The sequence below is a fragment of the Garra rufa genome, chromosome 14, assembly GCF_049309525.1.
Source record: "Garra rufa chromosome 14, GarRuf1.0, whole genome shotgun sequence".
Taxonomy (NCBI): Eukaryota; Metazoa; Chordata; class Actinopteri; order Cypriniformes; family Cyprinidae; genus Garra; species Garra rufa.
In genome coordinates, this window is record NC_133374.1 from 3624325 (window position 1) to 3647740 (window position 23416).

At 33.5% G+C, this 23416-nt stretch overlaps 1 protein-coding gene across 1 annotated transcript in view; it reads left to right on the forward strand.

Annotated features, from left to right (window-relative positions):
• Positions 1–22559, forward strand: part of LOC141285234 (chloride channel protein 2-like) — a 23597-nt gene extending 1038 nt beyond the window's left edge. Inside the window, exons 2-12 of the mRNA XM_073818275.1 lie at positions 4580–4690; positions 6082–6295; positions 8388–8521; positions 11110–11300; positions 11397–11508; positions 13453–13520; positions 13626–13694; positions 18111–18149; positions 19255–19359; positions 19946–20032; positions 22142–22559. Of these exons, the coding sequence (XP_073674376.1) occupies positions 4580–4690; positions 6082–6295; positions 8388–8521; positions 11110–11300; positions 11397–11508; positions 13453–13520; positions 13626–13694; positions 18111–18149; positions 19255–19359; positions 19946–20032; positions 22142–22348 (1337 nt within the window). The 3' untranslated portion in view covers positions 22349–22559. The remainder of the gene's footprint in view (positions 1–4579; positions 4691–6081; positions 6296–8387; positions 8522–11109; positions 11301–11396; positions 11509–13452; positions 13521–13625; positions 13695–18110; positions 18150–19254; positions 19360–19945; positions 20033–22141) is intronic.
• The last annotated feature ends 857 nt before the right edge of the window (positions 22560–23416 follow it).

Sequence of the window (23416 nt, forward strand, 5' to 3'; positions counted from 1 at the left end):
CCTTTAAGAAACGAACGACCAAGTCGTTCCTTCCCACAGATTGACCGTTTACAAGGTCATGGAATACCGCTATAGCTGCAACATAGACCTTGAGCGTGGAAGGGGATCTCCCCTTATCCAACAGCTCTTGCAAGAAGGACAATATCACAGATATGTCACATAAAATTGGGTCCGTACCGCGGGTGGAACACCAGGCAGAAAAGACAGACCACTTGAGATCGTAGAGCCGCCTCATAGAGGGTGCTCTAGCTTGTGAAATAGTACTCAAAACCGACTCAGGGAGACTTAAAGGCTCCCGTCTAGAGCCCAAACGTGCAGCGCCCACAATTCCGGTTGGGGGTGCCAAATCGTTCTGTTCGCCTGTGTTAAGAGATCTCGTCTCAGTGGCACGGCCCATGGTGCTCTTGAGAGCAGCCTGGGAAGATCTGGAAACCAATGCTGGTTCTGCCAGAATGGAGCCACTAACAGGACTTTGAGTTTCTGTTCCCGCACTCGCCTGATGACCTGTGGCAGCAGAGCGATAGGAGGGAATGCGTATAACAGGAGATTGGGCCATTCTTGGGTCAATGCGTCCTGTTCCTTCGAAAAATAAATTGGGCAGTGATGATTGTCTTTTGAGGCGAAAAGATCTACTCGCGCCCTGCCAAAGACAGCCCATATTTGCTGAACCGTGTGAGGGTGAAGCGTCCATTCGTCTGAGGAGACGTTGCTCCGAGACAACATGTCTGCTCCCTGGTTCAGTTTGCCTGGCACATGCGTCGCTCTTAGAGAGCGGAAGTGCAGCTGAGCCCATTTCAGGAGACGTTCTACCATCGTAAATAGACGTCTCGACGAGAGGCCCCCTTGGTGATTTATGAAGGACACCACTGTCATGCTGTCCGAACGGACTAAGACATGGTGACCCTTCAGCGCAGGTAGAAGGGTGTGAAGGCCTAAACACACTGCTAGCATTTCCAAGCAGTTGATGTGAAGGCGACTCTCCGCTTTCGACCATAGGCCGAAAGCAGGCTGGCCGTCGCACAGCGCCCCCCAACCTAAGTTGGAGGCGTCTGTCGAGACCGCTTTCCTTCTGACCACCAAGTCCAGGGGAACGCCCTGTTCCATCCATTGAGCGCACCTCCAAGGAGCCAGGGCTGCTATACAGGCCCGATCTACCTTGATGCGCTGGCGTCCCAAACGCCACGCTTGAGGAGGAACCTTTGGTTTCAACCAGAACTGCAGGGGGCGCATTTGAAGTAGACCCAACTGAAGTACTGGAGATGCTGAGGCCATAAGGCCGAGCATCTTCTGAAAAACCTTGAGAGGGCGAAGGGCTCCTATTTTGAAGGAAGCCGCGAGCCTGCGAATGGCTTGGGCTCTCTGCGGCGCAACTGCTGCCTTCATTTGACATGAGTCGAAAACTGCTCCCAGGAACGCAATGCGTTGGCTGGGAGACAGCACGCTCTTGGCAAAATTGACCTTGAGTCCTAGGCACTCTAAGTGGCTGAGGATTAAGGCTCTGTGGTGTGTTAGCTCGCTTTCTGACTGGGCTAGGATGAGCCAGTCGTCCAGATAGTTCAGGACGCGGATTCCCATCTGTCTCAGAGGGGAAAGTGCTGCGTCCATGCACTTTGTAAACGTGCGAGGGGCTAACGACAGTCCGAACGGAAGGACTGTATATTGATATGCCACTCCCTCGAAGGCGAATCTCAAGAATTGCCTGTGATGGGGGGCGATCTGAATGTGGAAGTATGCATCCTTCAGATCTAGTGAACAAAACCAGTCCCCTTTGCGTATCTGCGAGAGGATCTGTTTTAGTGTAAGCATTCTGAACGGCCGTCTCATGAGGGCGCGATTCAGCTGTCTGAGGTCGAGGATGGGGCGTAGACCGCCATCCTTCTTTGGAACGAGGAAGTAACGGCTGTAAAAACCTGACTCGCTCTGTGTTGGGGGGACCGTTTCCACGGCGCCCTTGGCCAACAGATTCTTTACCTCCAATCGCAAGACGTCTGCGTCTTTGCTGCGAACTGAGGTGGTGATCACACCATGAAAGCGAGGAGGTCTTCGAGCGAACTGGAGTACATAGCCTCGTTCTATTATACCCAAAACCCATTTTGACACTCCGGGGATGGCTTGCCATGCCGCGGATCGTGTCGCTAGGGGCTGCAATGGTTCGCACAGCTGTATGCTGTCTGAAAGCATTGGAAGAGGAAATTTGCTCTTTTCTTGAAAATGTTTGTTTTTTATTTTTTCCGCTATCACAGCGGTTTGCTGTAAGGGCGCTGATATAAAGGGCCCGTGAGTTACAGCTACATTTTTTACAAACATGAGTTCCCTTACACTCGGAACAGAACGGAGTGTAGAAGGGCTTAAAAGAGGCACTTTGGGGGCTGGTCCGGCTGCTGCGAGACTTGGCCCCTCCCTCTTCCTGCTGTTGAGATCAGGAAGACGCTGGCGGCGCCTGGTCCAGCACCACTCTTGGCCGAGGTCCCTGACGCTTAGGGAAGGGAAAGCGCTTGGCTGGGCGTGACCGAGGACGGAGCTCCGTCTGAGGCGCTGGTTGCGCAGCTGGGGGCGTGGCTTTCGCAGGCTGCTGAGTCGGCGCCGGCTTGGGGCGACTAGGAGCCGTTGCAGAGCTGGAGCGTTTGGGCAGGAAATGTCGCATAGCTTGGGACGATTTCTGCGCCGCGGTGAAGCGCTCCGCGAAACCCTCGACAGCTGGGCCGAACAGGCCGGTAGGCGAGATGGGGGAGTCAAGGAAGGCGACCTTATCCGCGTCCTTGATCTCCGTCAAGTTAAGCCACAAGTGGCGCTCCAGCACCACTAAACTGGCCATCAATCGCCCGATCGCCTGAGCCGTCATCTTCGTGGCGCGTAACGCCAAATCCGTAGCGCTACGTATCTCTCTGAGCGGGGAATCGTCCAGGTTCAACTCGTCCAGACCGCGGAGGAGCTTTGCTTGGTACACCTGGAGTACCGCCATAGAGTGAAGCGCTGAAGCTGCCTGTCCAGCAGACGAATACGCTCGTCCAGCGAGGGTAGAGGTCGTCCTGCACGGCTTAGACGGGTGTGACGCCCTCGCCTTCCAACCGATAGCGGTGGGCGGGCAAAGGTGCGCAGCAACTGACTCGTCCAGCGGGGGCAGCTTCTCGTAGCCCTTTTCCTCAGCGCCATCTACCGTGGTGAGGGCAGCAGAAGAGGAAGTATGAAGGCGGGCGGAGTATGGAGCACGCCAGGACTTAGATATTTCGTCGTGGACTTCGGGGAAGAATGGTGAAGCTCGCTGACGAGGGGCCTGGCGGCGCCCCGGCAGGAACCATTCATCCAGCCGGCTCCTAGATGGCTCCTCGGGGGGAGACCATTGAAGATCCAGCTCCTCAACAGCTTTAGATAGGACACGGAACAGTTCGGCGTCCATACCGGCGCTGGCGGCGCTGGATTGCGCAGACGGCAAGGGGGCGGGGTCATGGGAAGAGCCCGACAACTCCTCTGTGTCAGATGCGGCCAATGACATGCTGTCATCCTCGCATTCACTTCCTCCGAAGGAGACCAGATCGCTCGCAGCCGCAGAGGGACGCTGGTCAGGATGCAGGAAGAGAACTGGCGATTCCTCTCCGTGTGGTGAAGGCGAGGCACGCGGGGTCTGAGCCGGCGTGAGCTCGCCTGTCACCGCGCTCTTAGATCTCCTGCCCCGCTGCTTCTTCCTAGCAGGCTCTTGCGAGGAAGTAAGCGGGAGGGCGCGAGAAGCGGCGTCGCTCTCTGAAAAGAAAGCTAGCCGCGAGCGGAGGGAAGTGAGACTCATATTCCCGCAGTGGGAACATTCCGTCTCATTGAGCGCAGCCTCAGCGTGGGCGTGACCCAGGCACGAGACGCACTCAGCGTGAGTGTCAGCGGCGTGCAGAGGGGCTCTGCACGAGCGACAAAAACGCCGTGGCATTTGGAACAACGCCGTAGAAATTTGCTCTAATTTGCTCTTTTAGATATTCGCCGGATAGCAGCAGGGAATCAGCTCCGGAGCGTCAATCCGCCGAGCAGTGAAGATCCGCTGCGAGGCTCGTCAACGGCGAAGAAGAGGCTTGCTTGAGCGAAGTCTGCGTAGTCAGTCTCTGCGAAGATCAGAAGTCGTCGCTGAAGAAGAAGGATCTGAGTTCCCTATGGCGAAATGCTCGCTTATATAGCCAGATGCTCCGCCCCTTTTGGCGCGATCGGGCGCGAATCATCGCCATAGGTTTGTGCATCTCCGCTGCCGAGCCATTGGTTCGTTTCTTTAACACTGCACGAACCAATGGCCGTGCAGTTACACTGCGTTATTGAAATGCTTCAGTCTCAGGAGAAAAGGAGCTTTTCCCATAGCGTCTTTACAGACGCAGTACGAGTGAAAGTATCGAAAGGGAACTGCCTTTAAATATATGCACATAGTTAACATGTAATAATTTAAACTTAAACAATTATAAAATAGTCCAAAAGCTCAAAATTTGGCAAGTGCATGAAAAAACAGTAGTGTCTTCCCTACATGCTAAAATATTTTATGCAATATACTGAGACAAAAATTATGGGGACACTAAAATGTGACCTGAGAATGTGATACTGTGTGTTTCAGGTGCTGCGTTTGGCCGTTTGGTGGGTGAAAGTATGGCGGCGTGGTTTCCAGAGGGCATTAATACAGATGGAACCATCTATCCCATAGTTCCCGGTGGATACGCTGTTGTGGGTGAGAAACAAATGCTGTCGCACATGTGACGTGCTTCAACAGACATGTTCACACACACACACACACACACACACACACACACACACACACACACACACACACACACACACACACACACACACACACACACACACACACACACACACACACACACACACACACACGTTCATCACAGCTGATTACCTTTTATGGAAATTGCTTCAGTGTTGCCATAGTGACTTTGAGAGGCATTGATTTAGTTGTGTTGTGGCAGGTCATGGATTGTTTTCATTGTTAGTCTTTGATTATAAGCCACTGGATTTAATTTTGAAATAAAAATAACCACTTTTGAATGCTTATTATTTATTTATAACCTAATGGACAATATAGTGTAGGGTTTTGACCAGCAAATGCACTATAACAAATAGTTTTTCTTATAAACTCTGTATACACTACCACTCAAAAGTTTATGATTAGTAAGATTTGTTATGTTTTTTAAAGAAGTTCTTATGCTCATCAAAGCTGTTCATTTGATCAAAAATACAGAAAAAAAGTAATATTGTGAAATATTATTACGATGTAGAACAATGTTTTTCTATGTTAATATACATTAAAATTTAATTTATATCTGTAATCAAAGTTCAAAAATCATTCTAATATACTGATTTATTATCAGTGCTTAAAAATAGTGCTGCTTAATTTTTTTTGGAACCTGTGATACTTTTTTTAAGGATTCTTTGATCAATGAAAGGTTAAAAGGAACAGCATTTATTTAAAATAGAAAGATTTACTAACAATATACACTACTGTTCAGAGGTTTGGGGTACATTTTTATTCTTTCTTTTTTTGAAAGAAATGAACACTTTTATTCACCAAGGATGTGGTAAATTCATTAAAAAAATCGCATGGATTTACATTGTTAGAAAAGATTTATATTTTGAATAAATGCTGTTCTTTATAACTTGCTATTCATCAAAGAATCCTAGAAAAAAGTTTCACAGGTTCAAAAAAAATATTTGGCAGCACAACATTTGTTTCCAACATTGATAATTCTAATAATAAATCAGCATATTAGAATGATTTCTGAAGGACCGTGTGAAATTTAAGACCGGAGTAACAGCTGATGAAAATTCAGCTTTGCATCACAGAAATAAATTATATTTTAAAGTACATTAAAAAAAACAAAAAACAAAAAAAACATTATTTCATATTGTAATAACATTACTGTTTTTTTTTCTGTATTTTTGATCAAATAAATGCAGCCTTGATGAGCATTTGTTTATATCAATTTCTTTGAATTTTCCTAGTAGTTTGTGTTCAATTGGTATTTTGTTTTTTCTTTTAGTTTGTTAATTTAAAGTGAACCAATCTGAAGTGTTTTATTTTGTTTTGTTAAATCTGTTTCTCTGTAGGAGCGGCAGCGTTATCCGGAGCGGTCACACACACAGTTTCCACAGCCGTGATTGTGTTTGAGTTGACGGGTCAGATCAGTCACATTCTGCCCATCATGATCGCTGTGATTCTCGCCAACGCCGTCGCTCAGAGTCTTCAGCCGTCCATCTACGACTCCATAATCCGCATTAAGAAACTGCCTTACCTGCCTGAACTCGGCTGGGGCCACCATGAGTGAGTCTCTCTGTCTGTTTTTCCATTATTGCTTAATATAGTGAAGGGTTTAGAGAAGTGTAAGATTCTATATGGATATATAGATGTTATACATTTATAAAAAATATTGTAATTCTTTTGATATTTTTATGAATTTCTTGCATTTGATTAATTTGATAACTTAGTTTGATTATCTTTTTATTTATTTTGTTTTCACTCTATGTAGTTATTAATATTTGTCCTTCCAGGTTTACGTTTTTGTGTTTTTCTATCTCAGAACTGTCTGTTTTGAAGGATTCTGTAACAACTACAAAATATTGAAGTAGAAATGCACTTTTTTCCTCACTTTAAATCACGGTGACATTAAGTTTTACATTTTACAATTAAATTAAATTAAATTAAATTTAAATTAAATTAAATTAAATTAAATTAAATTAAATTAAATTAAATTAAATTAAATTAAATTAAATTAAATTTAGAAAACCTTACTTCAGCTATAAATGACAAAAAATGACAAAAAATAATGAATTGAAACAAAAAAATTACTAAATTTACAAAAAAAGACAAAATTCATGTTTAAGGTGTAACTTATTTAATATTTAAGTAATATTTGCCACTGTTAATTTTTTTACTCCTAAAATTAAATCTGCCAATCAAAAAACCCACTGGAAATGATTATAGATGTCTAAATCTGAAACTAAAACTAAAATATTTATTTTAAGCCATTAAAAAGCATTTTGTTACTTGAAATAAAATAAAATTAATTAATAACTAACTAACTAAAATAAAATAAAATATAGAAAACCTTTTATTTCAGCTAGCTGCCAAGGCAACAAAAAAACTTATAAATTAAAAAAAATATAAATTACAGAAAAATTACAAAAACTAATGAATTGAAACAAAAAAAGACTAAATTTACAAAAAAAAAAATACTTACTTCATGTTTAAGATTTGGCTGTGTAACTTATTTAATATCAAAGTAATATTTGCCATGGTTCATATATTTTTTTTAATTACTTTAATTACATCTACCAATCCCAAAATTCACTGGAAATTATTATAGATGTCTAAATCTGATACTTGAACTAAAAAATTAAAATTTAAGCCATTAAAAGCATGTTTGTAACTTAATATAAACAACAACAAAAAAATTTAAATATTGAAAGCTTCTTATTTCAGCTAACTGCCAAGGCAACAACAAAACAATATAAATGACAAAAACTAATGAATTGATACAAAAATGACTAAAGCAGAAAATATTAAAATAAAAACTGATTTAAAATATCAATTAAAAATATAATAGTGTCACAGTGATACTAAAATAACATAAATGGCTTAGATGCAGATTTACGTGTGAAATAAAGTAATTGGCAAATGTTATTTGAATGCAATTAAAATATAAAATAATTTAATATTTTATTGTTGCATTTAACTACATAAAGCAATTTAATCTATTTATTTGTTAATTTTCATTGAAAACTTTTTTACTTATTTTTATTAAGTGGCACTACAGACTAATGGCAAAATGTGCAACATGCACATCAATCTTAGTTTCTGAGGCGTTCAGATTTTCAGGGTTTCAAAGTATCAGATTTTGACACCTTGTGTGTGTGTGTGTTTATTTCTGTTTTGATTAAAGAGCAGAAAATTGGAGCAATGATGCAGAATGTACACACAAACACACACTGATATATTGCTCTGAATGATTGTGTGTTTCTGCCCTGGTGTCAAACTCATCTGAGGCATCTGAGAGATGCATTTATACCTGTCGAGAGAATTACATAACGGTGTGTGTGTGTGTGTGTGTGTGTGTGTGTGTGTGTGTGTGGGAAGCAAGATTTTTGCTGAGTTCGATTCTGCAGAAAACTCACTTATCAGCAGGATGAACACACACACACTCATTGACATTCACCACTTTGTATCTCTTCCCCTCGCTCTCTCTCTGTGTTCATCTTTCTTTTCAGTGTGTTTTATTGGCTCGTCTGTTTTCCACCCAATGATGCCAAAATATCAGTCAATACAGGAATAAAATATGTCTTGTATGCCAACAAAAAAGTGTCACTGTAAAAAAACGAAGGATAAATTTGCATCTCAATCGCATCTCTTTCTGCAGGAAGTATAATATTCGTGTGGAGGACATCATGGTCCGAGATGTTCGTTATATCACGCTGAACTCCACTTACAGAGACCTTCATGAGATCCTCCTGATAGGAAACCTCAAAACGGTGGCGCTGGTGGAGTCTGCAGGTACAAACACACATGCATGCATACATTGGTGGTTTGTTTAGATTGCACCAGACTTTTTAAGTGCAAAAGAAAAAATCACATATTGATATACTTAAATACAGTAAAAATTGTGAAATATTATTAGAAGGCAAAATAGCTGTTTTCTCTGTGAATACCTGTTGAAATGTAATTTATTTCTGTGATCAAAGCTGCATTTTCAGCATCATTACTCCAGTCTTCAGTATCATTCAGTATTTTATTTTTCAGGATTCATGGATGAATAGAAAGTTCAAAAGAACAGCATTTATTTCAAATTAAAATCTTTTGTAACATTTAAATATGCTTTAAATAATTTTTTATATTTAAAAAATAATAATTTTTTAAAATGTCATTTGTTTTAGATATATATTTAAATAATAATTATTTTTTTAAATCATTATTTTTCCAACATTTTTTTTTAAGTAAAAAAGATTGCATTCTACAAAAAAAAAAAAAAAAATCACATACCGATATAATGAAATACAGTAAAAATTGGGAAATATTTTTAGAAGTTAAAATAGCTGTTTTCTGCGTGAATATCTGTTGAAATGTAATTTATTTTGGTGATCAAAGCTGTATTTTCAGCATCATTACTCCAGTCTTCAGTATCATTCAGTATTTTATTTTTCAGGATTCATGGATGAATAGAAAGTTCAAAAGAACAGCATTTATTTCAAATTAAAATCTTTTGTAACATTTAAATATGCTTTAAATAATTTCGAATATTTTTCAAAATGATTTTTAATATCTAATTTATATTTATATTTAAATGTATTTGTTATAAATATTTTTCATTATTTTTCCAAAAACTTTTTACGTACAAATGATTGCATTCTAAATGACAAGATAGGAAAAAAAAAATATTTTTTTCATATTCTGTTTGATTGATTATTTGATTAAAAATACGGAAAAAATGTGAAATATTATTAGAATGTAAAACAGCTGTTTTTTATGTGAATATGTGTTAAAATCTCATTTATTTTGTGATCAAAGATAAATTTTCAGCATCATTACTCCAGTCTTCAGTGTCACATGATTCTTCAGAAATCATTCTAATATTCTGATTTGCTGCTCGACAAACATTTCTGATTATTATCAAAGTTGAAAACAGTTATGCAGCACAATATGTTTGTGGAAACTGTGATGTATTTTATTTTTCAGGATTCACAGATGAATAGAAAGTAAAAAAAAAATGCATTTATTTTAAATTGAATCTTTTGTAACATTTAAATATGCTGTAAATAATTTTTTATATTTTTCAAAATATATTTTTTATATTTTTCAAAATAGTTTTTAAATATGCAATTCATTTTAGATTTATATTTAAATAATTTAATAAAAAAAATCCAATTTTTTTTTTCAGGATTCACAAATGAATAGAAAATAAAAAAACAGCATTTATTTCAAATTGAAATCTTTTGTAACATTTAAATATGCTGTAAATAATTGTGAATATTTTTCAAAATAATTTTCAATATTTTTCAAAATGATTTTTTATATTTATCAAAATATTTGTTAAATATGCAATTCATTTTAGATTTATATTTAAATAATTTAACAAAAAAAAAATTCAGGATTCACAAATGAATAGAAAGTAAAAAAACAGCATTTATTTTAAATTGAAATCTTTTGTAGCATTTAAATATGCTGTAAATAATTGTGAATATTTTTCATAATAATTTTGAATATTTTTCAAAATAATTTTGAAAAAAAGAATTTAAATAATTTTGAATATTTTTCAAAATAGTTTTTAAATATGCAATTAATTTTAGATTTATATTTAAATAATTTAATAAAAAAAATCACATTTTTTTTCAGGATTCACAAATGAATAGAAAGTAAAAAAAAATGCATTTATTTTAAATTGAAATCTTTTGTAGCATTTAAATATGCTGTAAATAATTGTGAATATTTTTCATAATAATTTTGAAAAAAAGAATTTAAATAATTTTGAATATTTTTCAAAATAGTTTTTAAATATGCAATTCATTTTAGATTTATATTTAAATAATTTAATTTAAAAAAAAATCAAAAAATATTTTCAGGATTCACAAATGAATAGAAAGTTAAAAAAAACAGCATTTATTTCAAATTGAAATCTTTTGTAGCATTTAAATATGCTGTAAATAATTTTGAATATTTTTCAAAATAGTTTTTAAATATGCAATTCATTTTAGATTTATATTTAAATAATTTAATTTAAAAAAAAAAATCAAAAAATATTTTCAGGATTCACAAATGAATAGAAAGTTAAAAAAAACAGCATTTATTTCAAATTGAAATCTTTTGTAACATTTAAATATGCTGTAAATAATTTTGAATATTTTTCAAAATAGTTTTTAAATATGCAATTCGATTTATATTTATATTTATTATTTTTTTTTTTTTTTCATTATTTTTCCAGTATTATTTTTCAGGATTCACAGATGAATAGAAAGTTCAAAAGAACAGCATTGATTTAAAATTTAAATTTTGTAACATTCTGAAACTTTCTAAATGTCTTTACTGTCACTTTTGATGTATTTAAAGCGTCCTTGTTGACTAAAAGTCTGAATTTGTCTCTGGTGTAGAGTCGATGATCCTGCTGGGCTCCATTGAGCGCGCTCAGTTGCAGGCGATCCTGTCTCAGCATCTGGGTCGCGCGCGGCGGCTGGAGTTCATCCGCGAGCGAGCGGAGGCTGAGAGGAAGCGTGTGTCTGTGGTCAGCACTCCCAGCAGTGAGGAAGGGAGTCAAAAGGTCAACCTGGAGGTTCGCTTCCAGGTCAGAGAACAAACGTTTGCTTGGGTCTCTCATCTTATTTTTTCTACTGTTTTCTTTCTCAGTTTTTAAGACGCAGTTTTAAATGGTTGTGTGTAGATCTCCACAGAAGAGTCGTCTTTCACACCGACCCGTCCCATCTCCCCCAAACCACTGAAACCTGCGCTGAAGAGGACGTCTGTCGCTGAGAAAAACATTGAGATCCCGACAAGTAATATCACACACACGTTTGTTATCCATCTAATTGAGAGCATTGCATAGACTTCTGTTGTTTTTTAAATACAGATAGTTATAAATAGCTGATTCTAGCAGAAAACTTCATTCCTTGCAATTAAAAAAAATTATTTACTATTTTTGTTTTCTATATTTACTATTTTACTTTCCTTTATATTTTTTTTTTTTTTTTTTTTTTTTTTTTTTTTTTAGAAATGAGGACATATACAGAATTATTTTTTTGGTGATTTTTTGTTAGATTTACCTCACTTATTGGTACAAATTTGTCTCCAAATGTTTAAATAGCTGATTGTAGCAGGAAACGTTCTGCCTTTCAATTTAAAAAAAAGTATTTACTATTTTATTTATTATATTTATTATTTAATTGTATTGCTTTTACTTATTTTTGGTTTTTTTGTTTGTCAGTTTTTTTTCCGTTGGTGTTTTTTGTTAGGTGTACCTCACTTCTTGGTACAAATTAACTTTTTTCCCCCTTTATTTTAGTAAAAAAATATATTATAATATTTATATAATATAAATATTTCACACAATTAGATTTTGGGTGATTTTTTTTTTTTATATTATTTATTTTATTGTATTATTTTTACTTTCCTTTTTATTTTTATCTCTTTTTTGAACATTTTTTGTCTAATATTTCTCATTTTTGTGTTTTTTTTTTTCTTATATTTAAAAAAAAAATTAGAAAAGAGGATGTACACAGAATTAGTTTTTGGGTGTTTTTTTATTTTTGCTTTTTTTTTATATATTTTTAAATTTATTTGTACTTTTTATTATTATTTTTTCTCTCTCTTTTTTTGTCTTTTCCCCCTTATAGTTTAGTAACAAAAAAAAGCAAAATTTAAAATAATTCTGCATTGATAGGATCTTTTATATTATATTATATTAAATTATCTGATTGTATTCTTTAAGCGCTAAAAGATTTCAAAAATGAAAATAATTCTGCAATGATAATATATTCTATATTAAATGATATTATGTTATCTGTCTTCTTTAAGCATTTATGAATTATAACTATTAAAGATTTAAAATAATTCTGCATTAATAAGATCTTTTACATTATATGATGTTTTTGTCATCTTTAAGCTCTGAAAGATTTCCAAAATGAAACTAATTCTGCAATAATAAAATCTTTTATATTATATTGTATTACATTATATTACATTAAATGTCTTTCAGATCGAAAAGATTTCCAAAATTAAACTAATTCTGCATTAACAAGATCTTTTATATTATATTATATCATCGTCGTCTTTAAGCTCTAAAAGTCTTCCAAATTTAAACTAATTCTGCAATGATAAAATCTTTTTTGTTATATTATATTACATTATATTATATTGTTATCTAATTGTCTTCTTTAAGCTCTAAAATATTTCAAAAATTAAAATAATTCTGCATTAATAAGATTTTTTTTGTAATATATTATATTATCTGATTTAAATAGTGCAGTAATAATTTCATTTCATTTTATATTTATTTATTTTATATATTATATCCATCACTGGATTGCACAGAAGTGACATTTTTGTGCTCTGAAAGATTTCCAAAAATAAAATAATTCTGCATTAATAAGATTTTATATTATATGTGACCCTGGACCACAAAACCAGTCTTAAGTCGCTGGGGTATATTTGTAGCAATAGCCAAAAATACATTGCATGGGTCAAAATTATTGATTTTTCTTTTATGCCAAAAATCATTAGGAAATTAAGTAAAGATCATGTTCCATGAAGATTTTTTGTAAAATTCCTACTGTAAACCTATCAAAATGTAATTTTTGATTAGTGATATGCATTGCTAAGAACTTAATTTGGACAACTTTAAAGGTGTTTTTCTCAGTATTTTGATTTTTTGCACCCTCAGATTCCAGATTTTCAAATAGATGCATCTCGGCCAAATTGTGAGTGTTTTGTGTGTTTTCCAGGTCCTCATGATTCTGGCCTTGGCTTGAAGAATCTCTTATGTGCTCGACCTCAGACTGATGCACTGGAGGTGAGTCTTTCTCTCACAGACACAGTTTTATGTTCATATGAGGGTTATCATTTGAAGTTTTTTTTGGTGTATATGTTATGTTTTCCCTCCTTTCCCTTATAAAAGAATAATAACGTGCAGCACACAGTCGCTCCAGACTACAGGCCGCCCAAACGCGTCAGGATATCGGTCTTGGTAAGAGCCGTGATAAAACACGGGCTCGTCAAATCATCCGTCATCTTTTCATGAACGCCTTCCTCGTGCCTGCTCCTGACTTTTGAACCGCTAGAGTTTACTGTGAAGATTTGACCACATTCCAAGACAATATTGTTTTTTATTGTGGTAAACATTAAACTCGGTTTGAGTAAAGGTTCAAAGGTTTGTAATCTAGCAGGAACGTGGGAGGCGACCAAGCATGCGTAGCTGTCAATCATCAGCATGACATCAGAACTGGCCAATCAGTGTGCGCTGCATGAGAAGTGGGCGGAGCCAGTGAATGATTGTGTTCAATAACACTTGTCTTGCTCACTTCATGTAAACCTCAGTACTGCTGTAGAGTTTATATATTAAACTGATCATTCTGTCATCATTTCCTCACCCTCGTGTCACTTCAGTCCTGGCATGTATGGTTTTTTGCAGAGAAAGTCAATGAGGCCCAATGTGGTTTTCTCTTTTTCTAACGTCTTCATAATAGATCAAAGTGAATCAGAATCGCAATCAGAATTTATTTGAATCGCTAAATATTATATTTGCTTTGATTTGAATAGCTAAATATTAAATATGAATATTTGTTGATATAATAAAATAAATAAATCCATTATAAATTATTGCTAAATATAATGATTTTACTAAAATACTACCGTTGTTAGTTATTGTTGCAACTAACCTGCTCATTTAAAATGTGTAACTACATTAAATGTTTTTTTTCTAACTAAATGTTTTCCTTTTTTTATTTTTATTTTTTTTTATTTTAGAAATTTAGAAATAGTTTAGTACATATTTGCCCCTAAAATATGTTTAAGTAGTTGATTCTAGCAGAAATCTGCTTTGGTCGAATAGCTAAATAGTAAGTATTAATTAATGGTAATTCATATTTATAATTATTAATATAATAAAATAAATAAATACATTATACATTATTGCTAAATGTAGTGATATATGTCACTAAAATACTATTGTTGTTGTTGTAATTGTTGCAACTAACTTGCTCATTTAAAATGTGTAACAACATAAATGTTTTTATTTTCAAGCTAAATGTTTTATAGTTTTACAGTAGTAACAAAAATAGTGCTTAATAATGGTATTTCAATGCAAACCATGTTTATTAACTGCTTATTTCTACACTAGCAAGAAAGAAGTACACTTTTTAATAGATTAAACCTGATATATTATTTAGGCATGTTTTATTTAATTATAATAATGTATTTACTGTTTTTGTTTTATCTTTATTATTTTATTGTATTATTTTTTTACATTTCCTTTTCTTTTTTAACTTTTTCGAAATATTTTGACTTTTCTTGCAATTTCAACATTATTATCATAATTTCAACTTTATTCTCGAAACATTTCGAGTTTATTTTCATAATTTCAACTTCATTCTCCTAATTTTGACATTATTCGTGAAATATTTTAACTTTATTTTCTAAATATTTCGACTTTATTCTTGAAACTTCATTCTCAGAATTTCAACTTTATTCTCAAAATATTTTGACTTTATTCTTGTAATTTTAACTTTATTCTCGAAACATTTAGAATTTATTTTAATAATTTTAACTTCATTCTCGTAATTTTGACATTATTCTTCAAATATTTTAACTTTATTCTCGAAATATTTTGACTTTTCTTGCAATTTCAACATTATTATCATAATTTCAACTTCATTCTCCTAATTTTGACATTATTCGTGAAATATTTTAACTTTATTTTCTAAATATTTCGACTTTATTCTTGAAACTTCATTCTCAGAATTTCAACTTTATTCTCGAAACATTTAGAATTTATTTTAATAATTTTAACTTCATTCTCGTAATTTTGACATTATTCTCGAAATATTTAGAATTTATTTTAATAATTTTAACTTCATTCTCGTAATTTCGACTTTATTCTCGAAACATTTCAAGTTTATTTTCATAATTTCAACTTCATTCTCCTAATTTTGACATTATTCGTGAAATATTTTAACTTTATTTTCTAAATATTTCGACTTTATTCTTGAAACTTTATTCTCAGAATTTCAACTTTATTCTCAAAATATTTTGACTTTATTCTTGTAATTTTAACTTTATTCTCGAAACATTTAGAATTTATTTTAATAATTTTAACTTCATTCTCGTAATTTTGACATTATTCTTCAAATATTTTAACTTTATTCTCGAAATATTTTGACTTTTCTTGCAATTTCAACATTATTATCATAATTTCAACTTCATTCTCCTAATTTTGACATTATTCGTGAAATATTTTAACTTTATTTTCTAAATATTTCGACTTTATTCTTGAAACTTCATTCTCAGAATTTCAACTTTATTCTCGAAATATTTTGACTTTATTCTTGTATTTTCAACTTTATTCTCGAAACATTTAGAATTTATTTTAATAATTTTAACTTCATTCTCGTAATTTTGACATTATTCTTCAAATATTTTAACTTTATTCTCGAAATATTTTGACTTTTCTTGCAATTTCAACATTATTATCATAATTTCAACTTTATTCTCGAAACATTTCAAATTTATTTTCATAATTTCAACTTCATTCTCCTAATTTCGACATTGTTCTTCAAATATTTTAACTTTATTCTCGAAACATTTAGAATTTATTTTAATAATTTTAACTTCATTCTCGTAATTTTGACATTATTCTTCAAATATTTTAACTTTATTCTTGAAATATTTCGACTTTATTCTCAAAACTTTATTCTCGTAATTTCGACTTTATTCTCGAAACATTTCAAGTTTATTTTCATAATTTCAACTTCATTCTCCTAATTTTGACATTATTCGTGAAATATTTCGACTTTATTCTTGAAACTTCATTCTCAGAATTTCAACTTTATTCTCGAAATATTTTGACTTTATTCTTGTAATTTCAACTTTATTCTCGAAACATTTAGAATTTATTTTAATAATTTTAACTTCATTCTCGTAATTTTGACATTATTCTTCAAATATTTGAACTTTATTCTCGAAATATTTTGACTTTTCTTGCAATTTCAACATTATTATCATAATTTCAACTTTATTCTCGAAACATTTCAAGTTTATTTTCATAATTTCAACTTCATTCTCCTAATTTTGACATTATTCGTGAAATATTTTAACTTTATTTTCTAAATATTTCGAATTTATTCTTGAAACTTCATTCTCAGAATTTCAACTTTATTCTCGAAATATTTTGACTTTATTCTTGTAATTTCAACTTTATTCTCGAAACATTTAGAATTTATTTTAATAATTTTAACTTCATTCTCGTAATTTTGACATTATTCTTCAAATATTTTAACTTTATTCTTGAAATATTTCGACTTTATTCTCAAAACTTTATTCTCGTAATTTCGACTTTATTCTCGAAACATTTCAAATTTATTTTCATAATTTCAACTTCATTCTCCTAATTTCGACATTGTTCTTCAAATATTTTAACTTTATTCTCGAAACATTTAGAATTTATTTTAATAATTTTAACTTCATTCTCGTAATTTTGACATTATTCTTCAAATATTTTAACTTTATTCTTGAAATATTTCGACTTTATTCTCAAAACTTTATTCTCGTAATTTCGACTTTATTCTCGAAACTGTATTTCTCGTAGATTTGACTTTATTCTGGAAATTTTTTTTTGTAACTTTATTCTCATAATTTCAATTATGTATGTTTGTCAATATTAAAATAGAGAGAGCAGTGCAAAGCAACAGGAAAAATGAGCACGCCTTTCTAATCTTTCTACATCTTTCATGATTGTCAAACACACCTAACGGCCACAAACCCAGCCGTCAGACTCTTATGTCTATCAGCCGCACATCATTACGCCGTCTTTCTCAGGTAGAGGTGCAGTAAATGGTTTGAGCGCGGTGTGAGAGCGAGACCCGCAGGCCGTCTGTCTGCTCATTACATTACGCTCACATTTCTACAGAAAGCAGCACTAATGGATGGATGTTTTATTAATGCGCAGAGAGTGCTGCAAAGATTTATACGCCAATATCTGTGTGTGTGTGTGTGTGTGTGTGTGTGTGTGTGATATACTTGTGCAGAGAAAAGTGCAACTGCAGGCTGATTTCATCGATTAAATTTAGCATGAGAGAGATGAAGAGGGAGGAAGAGGAACTGGAATCGTTCGACTGCCAAAGCCGCGCTCAGAGCTATTGATCAGATGACACAACATATTAGCATTACAAATCACCAACACACACTCGTATATTACACTACAACCAAAACTGTATTCTCTATTCGCAGTCTATTTAGAGAGGGGTTTTGTATCCAAGCTTGTCATGTTATGTAATGTTACTGCAAAGCGCTTTTTCTGAGTGACAGCGAAGGAGTTTCACTGTGTGTGTGTGTGTGTGTTTGTGTGTGTGTGTGTGTGTGTGTGTGTGTGTGTGTGTGTGTGTTTCAGGAGGATCCAGACGCAGAGGATGACATGACTCTTGGCGAGGTGAGCACACTGCGGCTGTTATAGTGAAAAAAACCTTTCATAAACTACATTTACATGCACACCAATAATCAGATTGAAAATCTAAGATTACGAGATTAAGCATTTAAATTTTATCCTCAACATTTCAACGTTATTCTCTAAGCTTTCTTTTTTCGTAATTTCAACTTCATTCTCATAATTTCCACATCATACTTAAAACATTTTTTGACTATTCTCAAAACATTATTTTCGTAATTTAAACTACATTCTCATAATTTCGGCATTATTCTTCAAATAATTTAACTTTTATTCTCAAAACATTTCGACTTTATTCTCAAAACATTATTTTCGTAATTTAAACTACATTCTCATAATTTCCACATTATACTTAAAAAAATGTTTTTGACTTTCTTCTCAAAACTTTATTTTGGTAATTTAAACTTCATTCTCATAATTTCGCCATTATTCTTAAACTGTATAGGTATTCATAATTTAACTTTTATTCTCATAACATTTCGACTTTATTCTGAAAAAATTTCCACTTTATTCTCGTTTTTTCAGCATTATTAAACTATTCAATTTCAACTTTATTCTCAACTTTATTCTCATAATTTTGACTTTATTCTCAAAAAATTTCCACTTTATTCTCGTTTTTTCAGCATTATTAAATTATTCAATTTCAACTTTATTCTCAACTTTATTCTCGAAATTTTAATCTCATAATTTTGACTTTATTCTAAAAACATTTCGACTTTATTCTCAAAAAATTTCCACTTTATTCTCAAAAAATTTCGTGTTTATTCTCGAAACTTTATTCTTGAAACATTTCTACCTTATTCTCAACTTTATTCTTGTAAATTTAACTTTATTCTCGAAACATTATATTATGTATATATATAAAGTGTAGCGTTGTAAATGTACATTAATTTTAAAAGTATATATCTATTTTTAAAAATTGCTATATTTACAATGTTTATAGTGTGAAAAATAAAAAACAGCACAAATTCTCAAATTAAAAGTACAAATGAAAGAATACAGTATAACTGACTATAAATTAGAAGTATAAAATAGATGCAGGAAGGACTAGTAAATAAAGTGAATAAACCATTTCTGGCTGTGAATGCAGATTGAGGAGTGGGAGGAGCAACAGCTTGACGAGCAGGTCAACTTCAACGACTGCAAGATTGACCCCGCCCCCTTCCAGCTGGTGGAGCGCACTTCACTGCACAAGGTGAGAGAGAGAGTGTGTGTAAGTTTAGGATATATGTGAATATAAGCTCTGTTGAAATGTTATATTAAGGCTTCTGCACACACACACACACACACACACACACACACACACACACACACACACACACACACATTGCTGACGTCTGCATTTCCAAACTTACTTGTGGCAAAAGCACAGAAGTCTTCATTAAGACTCTGCAGTGGTACACACACACACACACACACACACACACACACACACACACACACACACACACACACACACACACACGTCTCCTGCCTGCAGCTGTGAATGTGCTTAATGCAGTCCATTCATCCTTCTCCCACACCTACACATTTCTACACTAGCATGCGCACTCATTATTTCTCTGTCCACACACACATTGATTTATGCATGTGTTTTGTGTGCATGCGTGTGGTCACAGTGTAGTTTAAAATGTATGCGTTTTCACTTTGCATTGTTAAAAAGTAACTTGAAAAATAACACTGTGAATGTTTTTGGTGCATGAAAGCACTACCACATTTTACACATTTAAGTATTATGCCATTTATTTAATTTTATTTATGTGTTTGCATCTCTCTGACAGACTCACACTATCTTCTCTCTGTTGGGTTTGGATCACGCTTATGTAACCAGCATCGGGAGACTTATTGGAGTCGTTTCACTCAGAGAGGTGAGAGTTCACCAATCACACTTTGAAGTTTCAGCTGAAAATATCATCTCATTTATATGCTGACCGAGGCTGCATTTATTTGCTCAAAAATACAGTAAAATTGTGAAATATTATTGCAATTTATTGCAAAATATCTGGTCAAATGTAATTGATCGCTGTGATCAAATCTGAATTTTTAGCATCAATACTTCAGTTACTGGAGTAATGATTACATCATTACTTTAGTGTCACATGATCTTTCCAAAAGCATTCTAATATGCTGATTTGTTGCTCAGCAAACATTTTTATGGAACTTATTCTCGCCACTAAATAAAAAATGTAATTGCAACTTTTTCACAACTTTTTCTCAGTTTTATTTCTCACTTTTTTTTGACAATTGTGACTTTTTTCTTGCAATTACAGTTTTTATGTTTTACAATTCTGGGCTTTTTTCTCAAATTTATGGTTTTCCTCACATTGCCTTTTTTATTGCCGATTATGACTTTCATTGCAATCATTACTTTTTTTCATGCAGTTTTGTATTTTTCTTTGCAATTATGACATTTCTTTAAGCAGTTTTCCTCTTGCAATTATTATTTTTATCACAATTATGAATTTTTGCAGTTTGAATTCTCGCAAACATTACTTTTTTCTTGCAATTATGACTTTTTTTCTTGCAATCATGCATTTTTCTTGCAGTTTTGAATTTTTCTTTGCAATTATGACTTTTCTTCCCACAAACTTGGCTTTTTTCTTGCAATTATGACTTATCGCAATCATGGCTTTTTCCTGCAATTATGACTTTTTTCTCACAATCATGCAGTTTTCTTGCAGTTTTGGATTTTTCTTTGCAGTTATGATTTCTTCTAGCAGTTTTCCTCTAGCAATTTAGATTTTTTTTTTTTCCACAATTATTACTTTTTTTTTGCAATTGACTTTTCTCATAAAAATGACTTTGTTCTTACATTTTGACTTTCGTTGCAATTATGACTCTTGCTTTTTCTCACAATTACAAATTTTTCCTCGCTGTTGACTTATGATTTTTTTTATATAGTTTTGACTTCTCTTTCCACAAACATGCCTTTCTTTCTTGCAATTAGACTTCTCACAAACATTACTTTTTTCTTGCAATTGACTTTTCTAATAAATATTTCTTTTTTCTTGCATTTATGACTTTTGTTGCAATTATGACTTCTCGCAGTTTTGTATTTTTTTCCTCACATTAAAGATTTTTTTTGTAATCATGACTTGTCTCATAAATGACTTTTTTCTTGCAATGACTTTTATCGCAATTATTTTTTTATTGTAATTACGACTTATCATAAATATTACTTTTTTTCTTGCAATTTAGAATTTTCTCACAAATATGACTTTTTCTCGCAATCATGACTTTTTCTCAGTTTTGAACTTGTCCTCACATTTGACTTTTTTTCTTGCAACTGATTTTTTTTTTCTCACAATTATGATTTTTTTCCTTGCAATTGACTTCTCATAATTGTTTTTTTACGCAGTTATGACTTCCCATAAACATGGCTTTTTTCTTGCAATTATGATTTTTCTCATAAATATGATTTTTTTTATTGCAATTATGACTTTTCTCATAAATTACCTTTTTTCTTGCAATTATTACTTTTATCACAGTTATTACTTTTTTCTCGTAATCATGTGTTTTTCTTGCAGTTGTGAATTTTTCTTTGCAATTGTTCATTTTTTGCAATGACCTTTTTTCTTTTTATAATTTCCTTTTTTTTAGGGCAAAAGTCAGAATTGTGAGATGCAAATTTGCTGAGAAGAAAAGTCTTATTGCATGTTTTAATTCACAGTTGGAAGATGCAAACTTGCAATTCTGAGAACAAAAGTTAGTGTTGTGAGATAGAAAGTCATAATTGCCTCTTTTTTTTTGTTAATTCCTTTGTGGAAACAAGCTTTGATACATTTATGATTATTATCAATATTGAAAACAATTGTATTGCTCAATATTTTGGTTGAAATCATGATACATTTGATATTTCAGGATTCTTTGATGAATAGAAAGTTCAAAAAAAGCTGCATTTATTTGAAACAGAAACATTTGTAACTTTCTAAATGTGTGATTGGTTTCATGTGTCTGTGCTGTGGTTTGTGCTGTAGCTGCGTAAAGCCATCGAGGGCTCGATGACGGTGAAGGGTGTGAAGGTTCGTCCGCCGCTGGCGAGTTTCAGAGACAGCGGCACCAGTGGCACCAGCAGCGAAAGCGAAGCCACTGAACTCCACAAACTGTGGGATCGTCACACCAGCCTCAGCATTCCCAGAGAACACCAACCCAACGCCTCCGACTCGGACGACAAGTCGCAGTGACCCGCGGCCCACGCACTGACTGTTTCACGCATCCAAAACTCCTCCGGCTCGCTGTCAGGTCTTCCCACACTAATTCACTTCCCCTTTTGGAGAATCAGGGACTCTCTGGACTTTGTCCTTTTTTCCATGTCTAGGCTCCTGGAGTGTGTGTATGTGTGTGTTTATATGTGTGTCTGTTGCAGAAAGAGACAGATCATTTGATTTTTTTTGACGTCGCTTCCTTTCATTCCCTCCTTCAATTTTTAAGAAATGTGATTCACAAGATCAGTGAATGCTTCATGTGGTGTCTCGTGTGTTTTATATTGGGGAGTTTATTGCTCATTATTTATTTTTCACAATAATACTCTTTTTACACAACTATTTTTTTTGACATTTTTCTTTTCTTTTTTCCTTTTTTTTTCTCACTATTCTGAATAATCTCTAAAATAATTTTTTCTTGCCAATTGTCTTTTCTCACTATTCAGATTTTTTTTTCCTTGCAATAATGCCTTTTTCTTATTATTGACATTCTCTCGCTTCTATTATGACTTTTCTCACAATTGACTTTTCTTCTTGGAATTGTCTTTTTTTTTTTTTTGCAATTATGACTTCATAGTAATTTTTTTTTCACGACTTTTCTTACAATTTAAGTTTTTTTGTTTTCACGCAATAAAGCTTTTTTCTTGCAATTACGACTTTTTTCGCAATTAAGTTTTTTTTGCAATTACAACTTTTTTCTCGCAAATCACAACTTTTTCTCGCAATTCCGACTTTTTTGCAATTCCGACTTTTTTCTCGCAATTACAACTTTTTTCTTGCAATTCTGACTTTTTTGTTGCAATTAAGACTTTATTCTCGCAATCGCAACTTTTCTCGCAATTAAGACTTTTTTTTGCAATTACAACTTTTTTCTTGCAATTCTGACTTTTGTCTTGCAGTTAAGACTTTTTTCGCAATCACAACTTTTTTCTCGCAATTAAGACTTTTTTTGCAATTCTGACTTTTTTCTTGCAGTTAAGACTTTTCGCAATTACAACTTTTTCCCTTGCAATTAAGACTTGTTTCTCGCAAGCACAACTTTTCTCGCAA